The 15,366-nt window shown below is 41.7% G+C and overlaps 2 protein-coding genes across 4 annotated transcripts; one reads left to right on the top strand and one right to left on the bottom strand.

Moving 5' to 3' along the window:
* The first annotated feature begins 341 nt into the window (after nt 1–341).
* pop7 (POP7 homolog, ribonuclease P/MRP subunit) lies at nt 342–1,983 on the top strand. The gene is made up of 2 exons (XM_027028438.3): nt 342–476; nt 900–1,983. Exon 2 carries the CDS (start codon nt 936–938, stop codon nt 1,386–1,388), a length of 453 nt encoding a protein of 150 aa, XP_026884239.2. The 5' UTR covers nt 342–476; nt 900–935; the 3' UTR covers nt 1,389–1,983.
* Nucleotides 1,984–2,866: 883 nt separating this feature from the next.
* epoa (erythropoietin a) lies at nt 2,867–15,338 on the bottom strand. Of its 3 annotated transcripts, none has more exons than XM_027028443.3 (5): nt 15,249–15,338; nt 5,498–5,628; nt 5,294–5,380; nt 4,991–5,155; nt 2,867–4,275 (listed from the first exon to the last, which is right to left on the bottom strand). In XM_027028443.3, the coding sequence occupies exons 1-5, from the start codon at nt 15,298–15,300 to the stop codon at nt 4,123–4,125; spliced, it is 588 nt and encodes a 195-aa protein (XP_026884244.1). In that variant the 5' UTR covers nt 15,301–15,338; the 3' UTR covers nt 2,867–4,122. The 3 variants fall into 3 exon arrangements, with proteins under 3 accessions (XP_026884244.1, XP_035375927.1, XP_026884245.1); XM_035520034.2 differs by lacking the exon at nt 15,249–15,338 and adding an exon at nt 10,193–10,770; XM_027028444.3 differs by lacking the exon at nt 15,249–15,338 and adding an exon at nt 9,780–10,095.
* Between the last annotated feature and the right edge of the window lie 28 nt (nt 15,339–15,366).

The following is a 15,366-nucleotide window of genomic DNA, read 5'->3' as shown; positions in this document are numbered from 1 at the left end:
TTTATAGATTAAATTGAGATACCCAGAATAGAAATGTATAATTAGTTACACGAGGAAATAAGTGCAACAACCTATTGCCACGATTAAACCATTTTTATCAGTCAGTGATTTAGCCGTGTGACACATTTCAGTCCAATTCATTATACAGACTTGATGGCTGTGTTCATATCATCTGATTCACGGTAGGGTATTTAAGTCCGCTGGAAGTAAAATTGCTGCAGTAAAGCACATAAACGAAACATCCCATGACATAATCTCAAAACCAGCCACAACTGCTTGATGCAGCAAAGACTGAACCAGAGACGTTCTGCAGCATAGTAGCTTTCAGCTAGGTTAGTTTAAACACGACCTGCAGAGTTAAAGTAAACCATACTGTCGACGAAGTAAACAAAACAAGAATAGATTCCGGTGCAATTGGTAATACTTCCGGTATTTTCTGTATCGGTACGAAGGGACGTATTCCACAAGTAAAACAGGTAGCTTGCTGTTTCTGATCTACTGTGTGTGGTTGTTTTATCAGCGAGTAACCAACTCCATACTTACTTCTGTGGCGCATAGATACAAGGCTTAAAGCTATTCGTACACGAGATTCGAGATAGCTAGCAAAGCTTGCCCTACAAGCTAGCTAGCTAACGTTAGCCATTGTGATTACAAAGCTATTTGCACTTGGTAGCAGTCAGCTTGTGTCAGAGGTCTTAATAAATAAAACCATGATTCTGATTGAAATGTATCTAACTAATACATACAATTAACTAAAACGTGCGTTGCTAAACAGACTAAATAGCATGCTCATGTGAAATATCATTTCATTTGATGTTTGTTATATTTCCTGCGTCGTGTTAATCATTCTTGGACGAATTCAATATTCGACATTAATTGCCATATGTTTCCAACCCCAGAACGATTCTCTGATCTTCCACTTATGAAGCTCTGAGATGGCAGAGCCAAGAAGTCAGGTCTCAGCTTCTGTACCCCAGAACCCTCTGGGCTTTTCTGCATCAGAGGCAACTGTAGAGATGGACCCGGTGGAATATACACTCCGTAAGCGGCTACCAAGAAAGCTGCCAAAGAGGCGTAATGATGTCTACATCAACATGAAGACTGATTTCAAGGCCCAGCTGGCCAGGTGTCAGAAATTGCTAGATGGCAGTGCAGGTCACAGGGAGATCTGCATTCATGGTCTGGGACTGGCTATTAACCGAGCAATTAACATTGCCTTGCAGCTCCAGGCTTTTAGCCAGGGGGCGTTGCAGCTGGCTGCTAACACCTCCACCGTGGAGCTGATAGATGATCTGGAGCCAGAGGATCCAGACGAAGCCGGGGAGCATCTGACACGTACAAGGAACAACTCAGCCATCCACATCAAAGTGTTCTACCCCAGTGTCTAGAGACAGCAATCACAGTGGTCTCATTCCAAAATAAAAAGAAGACCCTACTACCATCTTTCCACATGACAAATCTATGAATGGGGACTAGATGATGACTACCTTTATTTGTAACTGGGCTACTGAGTATGGATTTTAATAAATGGAAGTGGCTGGATTCTGTCATAATCGGAATGGCATAGACTAGGTTTGATTGGGAATGACCTTGAGTGAATGTGCCTGCGTGTCCCTTTGTCTCCTCCTGTCATGGAACTGGATGGATGAAAGTACAGATCATTAGTGCTCTGGGAAGATAAGCAGTCATCTTTATTTATGAAACCACCCCTGAAAGCCCTCTAGAGTATATAAAGTTTAGGTTTTCATAAAATACAAGTTAGGCCTAAAAAGATAATGTTTTAATGGTGTGCTGATTTAGAGTAAAAATATTGTTTTCTGTGCCAGTATGTGTTGTAATTCCCCAAGGATAAATCAGTGTTATCTAAGAAATACCCTTCCCCCCCCCCCTAATCCTGTTAAGCAACACGAACACCTTAATGTATTGAACCCTTTGTTGTGTTGTATATTTGTGAAAATAAACACCATTACATGCATTCTAAAATAGTCCTCTGCTTATGCTGGTCAGAATCTGTCCACTTGTATCAGTGTCCACTTGAGGGCAGTAGGCACCAACACTACAGGAACCTTTTCTCCTTATGTCTGCCCGTCCACAATCTCTTACTGGGGGAGGGGGAGAGAGGTCAGTTCCAGTCCCGAGGCCCCACTGCTCTGCTCTGTTTCAAATTTACTCTGTTTATTTACTTGAATTTACCCAGGTCAACAGCTCATGATCAAGCCGTTCATGGGCGGGACCAGGTGTTCCGGAGCAGGGACACTGTGCAGGGTGCCGGGCTTGGAGCTGAAGCCCTCTGCTCTTACTGAGTAACATTACTTCACACAAAGGAAGTTCTGGGCTTTCAGGTCTGACTTTGTATAACTTGTAAGGAAAACACTTACAAGCTATATGAAGTACGGCTGTGTGATTATATAACAGCATTGCATTAGAACACTAGACTTGCACAGTCAAACTCCAGTGTTTTCATGCATTCTTTGCACACTGATAGACGTTATAATGACGGATCATAAAAATATGCTTCATTCAAATTTTGGGGTCATATCAGCTACACTAATATGTTAACATAAATATATGGTGTGCAAGTAGTTTGATTTAGAACTGTTGCTTTATCTGCTGTAGTATTCATGGTCAAGCATCACAGAGGAAGTAAATTAGTGCAGAAAAGTACAGACAACTATCAGGAAAGTTTTGATCAGTTCTTGAACAGCGTTTTTCGTTTATGCAGACTTGAAGGTTGATAGATGCTCTTTCATGCTTGTAAGGTCTTCTATGTCTAATGCAGCCACAGAGGCTTAGAGGAATGCCAGTAATTCAGTGTGTGGTGAATAGTTCACTAAGATACTCAAATAAAGAGAAACAGGCAAACATCCTCTCTCCTTGTTTTCATTCATCTATTGTTTCTCTGAATAATATTTTGCAATTTAATGCCACATGGTACAGTGGTAAAAGAGACAAACAAGAATGAAAAAAGGAAAAACTCTTACAAACATCCTCTTTTACAGTTGCAGATTGAGTGACAAACCTTAAAAAAGAACACAGCAAAAACAACATACACAAAAACAGCCACAAAAACAAGAATGACCAATCTGAGCCCAACACAACAAGAGAAACATTAGGAAAATGTCAATTACCCCAAATTTTCCCAGGACAGTACACTGGTCTGTGAACAAAGAAGGAGTCAGGCAGGATGTTCATCACACAAAACCAATCAAAACCTTTTCCTGGCAGTAATGCTATCTGAGCAGAGCTACACACTGCTGTTTGAGCCTGACGCGAATGCCGATAATCAACGTGCAGTCTCATCAGTGGTCACGCACCCCCCCCCCCCATTTCCCCCAACAAAAAAAAAAAAAACGCAACTACTCGGCCTCTTCCTCTCACCAGAAGTGACCAGAAACCAGGCTCTCCGCTGACATCTCTCTTTCTCTCCCTCACACACACACACACACACACACACACACACACACACACACTCAGATATCTCCACAAGCATTCCCCCATTCCCCCAAAACACTCATACATTCATGCACATTTAATGAAAAAATAAAACCAGTGCATTATTGATAATGATAAATATGACTTCATTAGCACTTCAACTTTTGGAGGTGGTTAAGGCAAATACTAAGAAAGCAGGTGGCTTCCTTAAACTACTTTATAGTGAAACCTGATCATGATTCCAGCTATTAGAAATATACATCTATATAAATAATGAACAGTATAAAAGCAGTAAAAAAAACCCCACTGAGATTCCTAAAAAAAATCTTGAAAGAGAAGAGCATGAGTAGTGATTCCTAAGTTAAGCCTCCGATGCAGCTGTGATAGGACAGTGGCACTGTCAGTCAAACGACAAAAAGGGAGTGACTGGCTGCATCACACAGAGAAAGTGTGCAATATTGGTCAGGAAATGGTGAGAGAACTGCATCCTATGCAAAACTAGCATCCTCGAAGTTAAATATTTGCTCCACGCTTATCCAGTTTTTTCCTTTTTCCCAAAGTGCTGTATGTCTTGCCAATTTATGTCAAAGCCTTTAATCCTTCAGTCCTTTAGCAAGGCCCATGGTGCAATGTTCCACCTCCTGCCACGGACCACTCCGGTGAGCTGGGGCCGGAGCCTTTGCGCTTCAGTCAGCTGATGCCTTGCTGGCAGACAGGGGCATTGGCAAGCAGGAGGCGCACTTTGCCACGCAGGAAGTTGATGTGAACTTGGAAGAGCTCGGAGGCAGAAGACACTCTCCATGTCTCCTGTATATCTAAACCACCAGCTATTGGCACGTAATCCTAATAGTGAGTGACAATGAGGGAGGGAGAGAGAGAGAGAGAGAGAGAAAGAGAGAGAGAGAAAGAGAGAGAGAGAGAGAGAGAGAGAGAGAGAGAGAAATCAGTGCAATTAATGGTCAGAGTATGAATTAATCTTATCTTCACTTTCAGCATAAATGTGGTCATGTGCTTTTGGATTTAATTTCATGCCAACAAAATCAGTGCTTAAATCTGTGCAGATGTTATCTGCACTGTTATGGTAGAAGCTATTAGCAAATAAGAAAAACCTCATAGCTTTTGTGTTTGCTTTAGTGACTAAATGACTACTTAGCTGGACTGTTACCCAGCGTTCTCTGAATACACTGATACAATCCTGTCTTTCCAGAACTCTGTAAATGTGTGTCTTCCACAAACATGCATATCAGTATCTAAAAGCATGTGATATGCTTGGATCCAACTTTCTTTCCCTTGCTCACACACACTCACGTACTCATGCAAACAAACCTCTGAGCCTGTCTGCCTCTGTGGCAGCCAGAACCTGTGTTACAACTACTACAAAGTCATGGGCATTTTGCAAGTGTCATTACCAAAGAACAAAAATGGAGCTTCCATTGCGCTCCAGTAGCTGTTGATACTGGGAACCATAGTGGGAGCTCTTCCACAGAAGTGCATTGTGCCGCCTTACATCGAGGCCCCTCGGCTTTATAGGCTCGTCGCTTGTGATGTGGCGACTCACCTGTATGCTGAGACTGCGCAGCACTTGTCCAATGCTGGCAATGTTTTGGACGCTGATATCGATGTGGGATGCCAGTGCAGAGTTGCTCACAGATGCACGCAAGGAGCTGATGGCCTTGCTCAACAGCCACAGGCCTGTCTGGACTTCCAGAGCTTGCTCCTCCATCTAGGAGAACGCACTCACTCTTACTTTCCGTCATACATATGCCAAGCGTGAGACGGAAAGTACGTCATGGTTAAGAGGCTAACAAGAAACAGGGCTTTTTTTGTCGACAAGCCAGGGAAGAAATGGAAAACTACTCACATTTTTCTTTTCCCACACACCAAAATCTACTCTGGTCAAAGGAACCAGGAGGGAGACAGCAATGGCACATTCCTCTTTGCAAACCCTCTAAGATAACAAGACAAAACGAGCAGAGACAAGGCAGGAATGTTAGCAAATGCAGCCCACACGTCACCTAAAGTCCTGCTCTTGACTTAACAGTTTGAGTGTGTATGAGGGATTTACCACAGCAGCCTCTGCATCGCGTGCCTCTTTGATGAAGTGGTCGAGGACGCGCAGGTCACAGATTGGACGCAGCGGGGAGGGCAGGCCCGGCCTGGACCACTCCAGCACGATCAGCAGCAAGGCAAAGAGTCCTGAGGGCACACATACACATCAACATGGGGTCAGACTCACTCACTCTGCTACTTCATTGCAGTAGCATGAAAACCGAAGGCTGGAAAGTGACCTAGGTTGGGGAGAACATACAAAAGGGTTCAAGGTTCAAAACGAACCGTGAGCATTTTTAATTAAACTTGACTCAAATTAACCACAAGGGGGTGTGATACTGCAGCACATAAAAGGGCTCTATGGCAAATGATCCACATTCCATAAGCTCTGAAACAGCTACACTCTATAGAAAAGGACTTGTATTTAGTGCATAACATCACACTCAATCCATAAAAGCTGTCATTCTCTGCAGCATTCTGTAGGATTTGTATCTTCCAAATAGCTTATCCTAACTTTTAGTAATTTAAAGTAATTACTTTAAAGGAGCCTAAATGAGGGCAATAGGGAGTTCCACAAGGTTCTGTTTTAAATCCAGCTTTGTTATCCCTTTATGTGATCCACACTGTCATTTGCAAATATAATGTCCACTTTTAATTTTCGTGCTAAAGATGTACAATCATACTTATGCACTTGGTCACATTCAACAACACAGTTACACAAATAAAAAACTGTGCCAAAGACAAAGGTCTGCTCAAAAATAACGTCTCTGAATTTATCCAATATCTGTAACTAAAAACTTCAGTTCAGGCACTGATGTAATACTTTATCATTTGACTCTCATATAAGTCTCATATTTAGCCATATTGTCATATTGATATTGACATTTGACTATCATGTAATCCTAAAACTGCATATTATCATTAAAGAAACATATCCAAAGTAAGACATGTTAAACCTACATGGCCTAAATAAACTAGTACAGAAGTAGTGCAGAAGCCTACGTTAGAGCATATTACTAAGTCATATTCAATTTACTTTGGATTTCTTTTGAATTTTGCAATGACTACAAAGTCTTGCTCACGATGTTTAAAGCCCTTAATGCTTTTAAAAACCAGAGGTCTTACTAGGTCTTATTCAATTTACATCGGCTTCCTGTTAGGTTCTGCATGGACTTAATGGCTTAACCCTGGTGTTTCTTGCTGATCTGTAGAAGCTTGATAGGTGATATCAACCATAACCACTGGAATAGCGTTCCAGACAACAGCGCAAGCTCTATAGGTGCTCCTTGCATGCAAGTACCTTTAAGAATTAAAACCTTCCTTGTGATGGCTTGTGTAGTCCACGTAGTTTATATACATGCCTAAAATCCTTAATGTCCTTTTACGCATTTTGCTCACTAGTCACGTGGAAGCATGTGAGTGCAGAGCTGAGAGATCCTGCACTGTGCTGTTTTCCTTAGCAACAAACTTCCTAGCATTTGACTTGAGGCACTTTTCCTTACATAGGCAGTTGCAATTATTTAGCTTTGTAAATTCACTATCAGCTGTACTCAAATATCAATCAGGTCATTTAAAGTTAAATGGTTGCACAGATTTTAATTATTATATTATATTATATTAATATTCACTAAAAAGTTTTATATGATTGAAATGAACACACTAATTTAAATGAATTAATGGAGTGTCCTTCCACATCAGAAAATGTGAGGATGCAAATTTTACAGGATTTCAAGCAGCGCAGTCTTACCATGACTGGTGTGAAAGAGGGGACTAAGGAAGATGACTCTGTGTGTGTGTGTGTGTGTGTGTGTGTGTGTGTGGTCTGATACACCTGTGTGATACTCCCATGTGTCACTGCCACACAGAGACTGATAATAAGTGATCCTCTTTGCTTGGTAATGGGAATAGTTACCCCATGTCATAGCATCATTTGCACCTATTCAGCAGCAACTGCCTGCTAACAACAATATTTACAGGACAGGGGATGTCTTCTCTGGATGCCATACACTTCCTCCTTTTCCAGTGGTGTAGGTAAGGGTGCTCCATCACGCACAAAACCAAAACCTTTTTTTTTCTTTTCATCGGCACAAAAATAACAGCTTCATGGTTTCGATGCGACAGAATGGTAGCATGAAAAAGGAAAAGAAATTGTGCAATTCGCGGTGATGTCAAAACCGAGGGAATCCTCAAAAGATGAACATGACCTTCAAAACTGCACCATCACGTTGTGACAGAGCAAAGAAGTGGTGACTTATCATAAAAGCCAATGAAGTTCAGTTGAACTCTAAATAAATCCATAAGTAGGTTAAGTTACATTGTTGGAATGCTGGTGGCAACGTTTTCAATGTTGGGAAATGCACGTCCGCCTCGCAACTAGGCATCACATGGGCACGTTTCCAGGAACTGTGCTTATGTTTAGACCAGCATGTTTAAACAAATTACACAGTCACCTAACTGAATTAATTGTAGGCAGTTCCCAGGAAGAGTGGCTTCTTGCACTCAAATAAATGTTTAACTGAGATAGATGACCTCTTACCCTCATCCTCTCTTATAATATGAAGAACTTGCTGCCAATAAGGAAACCTAATGGTTTCCCACTGCCATTTTGAAGGCCCATCAACACTACATGATGACCTCTCAAGAAGTAGAAATCTGAAGTCTGTCAAAGTGTCTCAGATAAACCAGAAATACTACATTGAGGTTGAAGCTGTTCATAAATCATGACAATGCACATGAAAGATGACGAGGCACTTGCTGAATATGACACAAGGATCAAGCACATGGGTAGTACTATAGTAGGACTTAAAAGGCTGTTTAAAAATAAAGAACTGACCTTTAAATGTGACCTTAGGGAGAAGGAGAATGTGCTTATCCTCTCTACCCCTACACACTCTCTCTCTCTCACACAGACACACACAAACACACATTGGCTCTTTGCCCGTGAATGAGAGACAGAAAGAGAGAGAGTGCTGAGTGTCTGCAAGATTAGGGGCTCAAAGTCAGGACCATAGCCAATGTTAAAAGTAAGAGGGAACGTGCCAACATTATACCCAATGCCAACATCGTGTCTATTTTCTGCTTTGGGTGTGTGAAGTCTGGCACATTGACAAGTGTTACCCTTGATAATGTAAAGGTCTTTCACTTAGCAATAGGCAAATGTTTGTACAAATATGTACTAGCTAAAACACCATTTATCATCCTAAAATGTAAAATGGATTCATTTCTTAGGGAGGTAGGATTCTTTTGTTTTTGCACTGTAACCTCAGAACACAATGTACATTTTAGCAGGGAACTCCTGAAGTGTGCACATCACAGTTTCAGTACTTTAGAAAGCCCATACAGTCATCCACACTACACAGTTTCTGCTGAATCACTGACTATCCCAAATTTACTGGAGCACTGTCATTTTCTAATGACTCAGCAATTGATGCGAAGTGAGTCAGCTACTTCTAAAGTCCCTTTAGTTAAGTGACAGACACTGCCAAGTCATGGTTAAGAAATTCAATGTGAATGATGTCTGGTATGCTGAGAACCTTTAATATTATACTCTTCAGCATTTTCTTACATATCTTAATACAGGTGTGATATGTCTTAAAACCATTTAATACTAGTCAAAGAATAAAGAGCACTTATCATTATGAAATCATCATTAACATTAGTTCAACATTTTAACCCTTATCTTGAGGACAGTTATTTCAAGGTGACTGCCCGCTACTTCATTCAGCTACCACCTGATAAACCGCAAGGCAAGAGGAACGTCACGGTGTCACGTGATGGCTAAAACTCTTTACAGTAATCGATCAAGTCAGAATAAGTTCGGACAGAACATTACCGTTGGCATTGTTTTACGAGCCCCACGTAGACTGTCGTGTCTCATCTTAATACCACATTTGGCGAGTGCCACTAATTGCAAACAACGTTTTGTTTATTTTGTGAGCAAATAAAGGCAACTGATTAAGCAATTTTCATAAAGCAAAAAGAATGCGCGACTTATAATTCATAGTTATGACAGCTGTTTGGCTGTTCCAGGTCATAAATGACCCTCTGAAACGCATTTTAAGAGTTTCAGTAGTTTAGTAAGACTTTAGGAGGTTTAGTAACATGAGCTGTAATAAGATAAAGGCAATGTGATATAAAAGCCTCTGTGAGAATCAAAAATAGGCTCCAATATAACAAGCAGTCAATCACGTAGACAATAGGTCGTGGTATGAACTAGGCTACGTTTCTAACAGGATCTAATGTTCCGGAATGGCTATGTGACATTGTACGACATCAACGAAAAGTAACAAAAATCTTACCTGCACAGTGAAACATTCGAACAGCACTGCGACATTGTTTAGACACATGATGGAAAAATTAAATAATATCTTTAGAAGACAAACTAACTGCTTGGGCAAAACACATCTATTCCCCGGAACCCACGTTGCGCTGCCTACAGTCACCCTCGCAGGCGCACATGCACTGAAGTGTCCACACTGATGATCCGAGCCACGAGCTGTCTCACGCTACCTCACCCTATTGGCAAGCTTGTATGGACGAACGGATTGACCTTCACACCAAGAAACCGATTCCGCGATTACATAGATGAGGCTGCAAACTTCCATTCATCTGTGGCAAAGACGACGTAGAGGAATACATACACACCGGGTTTTTTTTTTTAAGAATCGGGTAAAAAAAAAAAGCAACGAGGCTGCCACTGTTGGCTACTCACTGGGAATCTCCATCTCAGCATCCGTATAGGTTCTCACAGGTCCTCGCCGCTTCGCCCATGGCCCCGTCTGTTGCCCCTTAATTGCAGCTGAAGCGCTTTATGGAATTGTCATTGGTAGCTCACTTGATTTTTTTTTTAAATCTTTGACTGTGCAAATAAAATTGCACTGCCTTAGAACGGTTATCTGAACTATTTCCTGTTTTGAAAAAATGTTTTTCTTTCATTGTTGTCACATAATCTGCTTTCACCCAGCAGACCGAAGACGTAGGCTAAATAATCCTTAAAGGGTTTCCTCTCATAACAACTTGTCTGGATGATCCCCTGAATGTATTTTCCTGCTCGCAGGTTTTCAGGTGACGGGTGACTGTTCAAACAAGTAATGGCAGCAATTACATTTCTCTTTAACACCTGATCATGTTCGTGCTTAACCCCCGTATCATCTTTCCGTGCCGTCACCTCACGGTTCGAAACAGACCAAAGGCTCCCGCCACTTTTCGGACGCAAGTTGCGCTGATCGGAAACGCCTTGACTCAGCGAGGCTCTTACGTCTGCAGCGTAGGGCAACGCAGCCCGTCGACGGGGGAGTGCAGAGAGACGGGGCAGCGCTCAGCTTCGGGGGGCATTCTCACGTTTAACCCTGCTGCGGCGCTGTCGGTCGACTCGTCAGTTGTAAATTCCAACGCACAGTACATCTGAGTTATTTTAAAGCACAGCGCACTGTAGTTGTGAGACGCAAACGAATTTTCGGATGACGAAAGTCCTATTATTCATGTGCATGTTTAATACGTGCATTACATGAAACGTTGGCAGAGGGATATCGAAGACAGCGTTGGAATAAATCACTTGTGAACATTTCTCATATAGAACATAAAGTCTGAAGCGAAGAGTTTTTAAATGGAAATCAACGTGACCGTTGTAAGAACTGTAATATACAAAATCAGCATATAATTTGGTAACCAGCGTAAACGATGAACCCAGAAACAGCATTACACACTGTAATACTTAGTTTATCAGAAACGTTTTTAAAGTTTTCGCTGGCACCACGGGGAGATTTATAGGCTACATAGATGGTGTGACTCCTCCTTTTTGCAGGCGGTCAGGAGGATCCAGGAAGGTCAGACAAAGGACAAGACACAATGTGGAAAGGTCAGGGGTCGGGAGCATTCTTGAGATTGTTTCCTCCTTTACAGATTTCCATTTGAAGCATAACATGTACATGTCACACGTTGTGAAAAATTAATATAAAGTCTAATAAAAGCAGAATGGAGAAGCATCTGAATACATAACAGGAAACTTCTACGAATGTGTCATCCAAATAACACATGAATACGTAACAGGTTTGACAGCCACCCGTGTGTCGCGCCTCAACAAATCCTGCGCCTCGTTGCATGTTCATTTAACTCTGCAGCATCACTTCCATGTGTTCTGCATGGAATGAAATGTTCTTAACCCCCCAGTAAACTCCCTCTGTGCGTAAATCTCCATATAACGTCCTGGAAACTCCCACAAGAAGAAGAGAATGGGAATTGTCTGTTGCAAATAGCCACGAACGTCCTGACTCGTCACACTTAAATTGAAGGGTTTGCTCCCTCCGATATCAGGTGTCAGCCCCTCTCTCTCTCTAACACTAGGATATCTTGCCAGTACAGAGGCTCATGTTCTAACAAATAAAGGGGTCACTTAACTCTTATTAGCTGGCCATTGTTGTGGTTTGAGTTGCTGAGGCACTAATTCAGTAAGTTTGTTGCATTCAAACACAGAAATGGTAAATTAGATCAATGAAAGGGATTTTGTTTCATTTTAGCATGATAATATTACTAAAATCAGTCCCAAAATCATACAAGTATTAAGGCAGCTGGAATTGAATCAAATATTCAGTTAGCTGCAATGATTTTCTGCCTACAATAGCATCGGTCAACTCACCCGTTTTGATGTCTGATGTTTATATTGCTTTGTTTTTTACTTTATTTTGGAGAAAAGCCTTTGTGTGCAGTCACTCTCTACCGTAGCATGGCTCCATGCCTTGCAGAGGCGTGTTGTCCTTTTGACCAAACTCCAGTTTGCTTACGCCTGAGCCAAGCCGAGAGCAGCAAGGGCCACAAGGTACGTGCTGTGAAACATGTGTTGTGGTCACGGAGGGGGTAGGGGACGGAGGACAGGACAGGGGACGTGGGCGGGGGCGTCTCGGCACGGTGACTCCTAAGCTCCAGCGCCGTCTCTGAAACTGCTACGATGCGGGAGACCCAAGGACACCCCCCCACCCGTCTCCGACAACAAACAAAGGCAGCCAGGAGTCAGTGATGCGGAGTCAAAGAGTGCGCAAAAGAGAAAGAGAAGGTACTTTCACCTAGTAAACAGTCTAGGGCTATTCATCCCCCCTTAATTCTTGAATGGGAAGACAGCCAGATAGGGCTCCTCATTACATTTCCACTGGCGCGACACAAGACAGGAAACCCATCTGAAAGAATGGGGGCCAGGGAGGCAGGAGCCACCACGGAGGCCTGACGGAAGTTATTGTTCTTGAGTTAGACACGTCCAGAGCAAGTAATCACTGCACGGAACTGAACTGGAACAGTTTTGTGTTGCAAGCCAGTCTGTTTACCTGTATCCCCACTGGGTCTATCCAAATACTGTTGCACTATTATCAGATACACATTCTACTAAAGACCACCTCATCGATGACATTGTCATTCTAGGCATTTTTGTCTATTTTTGTGCTATATATGTTAAATTAAAAGTTATGTTCAGCACATTGAGAAATAGCATATCTGTTCATTCCCAGGTACATGACCTACATTACGCTTAAATGGACATCAAACCACCCCCTGCCATACCTGTGGTAAAATGCCCTTGTCACAATGCAGTGAATAAGAAATGACCTTCTGTTCTAGTCTCCTACTATGGGTATTCCTGCATAACCACATGTAAACACAGAAAAAAAAAAGATTGAAAAACATGTTACTTTGGAGAATGACGACCAAAGACCAAAGTTACGAGGAATCTGCTTCTTCACCTTCTTATTGCAAGAGTCATAATCATGGTCTTCTGATATGTAGGCATGGAAATTAGACGTTTATAACCAGTGAATATGAATCTGCTTGATATGTACATTTGGAGAGAGAGACCTTTATCGCACACTCCCTGTTTGAGTCTCCCACACAGTCACGAGCTTATAGCTATTTCTGCCTTTCTGTCACTTATCTTTTTTCCAATGTCTGCCCTTTTCTCACTGTGGGAGATTGTGGCGATGCGTTCCTAGTGTCACGATGATGGGTTATGAGGTGAAGCTCATTCTCCACAGAGAGATAACGGCCAAATGAGTGGACCGCTTAGCCCCCACCAAATATTTGGCAGACCTCCCACATAAATAGCCTTACTGTTCCCGTTATCACTTTCCCAATCTCTAGGTGCACTGATTCCTTTCAGCAGATGTGGAGATAAGACTCAAAATAGCCTTATTTGGTGACATAAACAAAGCTTTAAATGCTAGACTGTCAGGCTTCTTTTCTGTTTGGAACGAGATATTTCTAGCTTTGCCCTCTGCTCTCTGCAGCAACAGGGAAATAAATGGAGACTGCATTATCTGTGGCTCTAACACAAAAGGAAGTCCACATTTGTATTAGAGGTTAACATCACTATTGTGGCACTGTGGAATCATAATTCTTGAATCCACAATAACAGATTTAGCACTGAATCAGACTACAGATTCTAGAGAAGTACAGAATATCATACACACGTACCTGGTACATATTTAGTATTAAACTGAACTCTGTATACTTAAACTGTACTACATATATATGTAATAAACCAAACTCTACTATAAATAGTAAGAAGAAGAATAAGGGACAAGAATGATATGACATACACAAGCATGGCAGAAGAGCACAGCAGAAGAATTAGTACTGATCAGAATCATGATACTGACTGTCATTCAGTACTCAGAATAAGTGATGCTTTGTTGTCTGCTGGTTTTACAGTGTAGGTTCTGCTCTCAGCACAAGGAAAGCACGTGCATCAATAACTTTCTTGTATAACTCATGCACTTCTGAAACCACTTCCGATGCCTTAAAACAAGCAATCCAGTAATTATGCACTGAATGCAAAATGATATTTAATCCAGAAAAAGCAACATTCAAATGATTATATTGAAAAGTCACTTTCATAAGTGTTTGAACCTCACTGAATGAAGGCATTGACCTGTATCTACATGGCAACTTAATAGTCTGCATCAAAAACAAAATGCAAACTTCTAAATGATTCTATGATTTCAAGCACTTCATGCACCGGTATTTTCCATGGAATCCCCCCATGCATGTGCACATGGTCCACTGCACAGCGTTAGGGGAACTCTGCTAGTCTTCCCAGCAAAACTGCAGCCAACTGCTTTATCAGAGAACCAAGTCACATTCAGCAAGTGGTGCGGTGCAGACATAAGAGCCAGACGTTTGACTGACATACGAGAGTTGGAAAGGCTTTATGTCACACACAAGGCGTTAGAAATTATTTTTAGCTTCTCACATTGTCTGCAGGCTCCTGGTCACTTAAATTTCCTTCCTGATATTACAACATTAGTTATTCATATCAGCAGTTTTCTGCCAGATCAGCAACTATTTCACTAAAACTAAGTAGCGGGTACAAATGAATAATGTCAGTACCATTACCACTATAAATTCAAAGCCACCAAGTCTGAGATGGATCAATCTAGAAGAATTAAAGGACCACTGACTAATCATATTCCCCTTGCAAAACAAAATGTAAGCAAACAACTGTAAACAAACAAAGACCCATAGTGACCATAAAAATGATATATACATAAAGCATTAGAATTTTCGGTACCAGGTATCTTTGAGGCTACTCAGAAAGTATTAGCTAGGTGTTCCACCTTTACAGTATATATGAGCTGTTGTATAAGACAAGTATGTCCAACGTTAAATCGAACCCTATACATAAGGTTCCATTTTTGCACTTGAACTTGATAAGGGGGGGGTCTAAAACACACAGTTAGCTTATGTGCAAAGCACAGCAGCACAGGCTAATTAAGCTTTTGAGTACTCACCAGCAGATCTCTTCCCAATCTTGGAGCTCTCCTCATGCCCAGGGAGACTCATAACTACTCTCCTATGGATAAGTCAAAGCCTCTCTGTGCTGAACTCAACTCCATTGTGCCAGCAATG

The sequence above is a fragment of the Electrophorus electricus genome, chromosome 13 (genome assembly GCF_041902795.1).
Source record: "Electrophorus electricus isolate QZ-2024a chromosome 13, ASM4190279v1, whole genome shotgun sequence".
NCBI lineage: Eukaryota > Metazoa > Chordata > Actinopteri > Gymnotiformes > Gymnotidae > Electrophorus > Electrophorus electricus.
The sequence above is the reverse complement of the archived record's forward strand: the minus strand, read 5'-3'. Positions and strand labels throughout refer to the sequence as shown.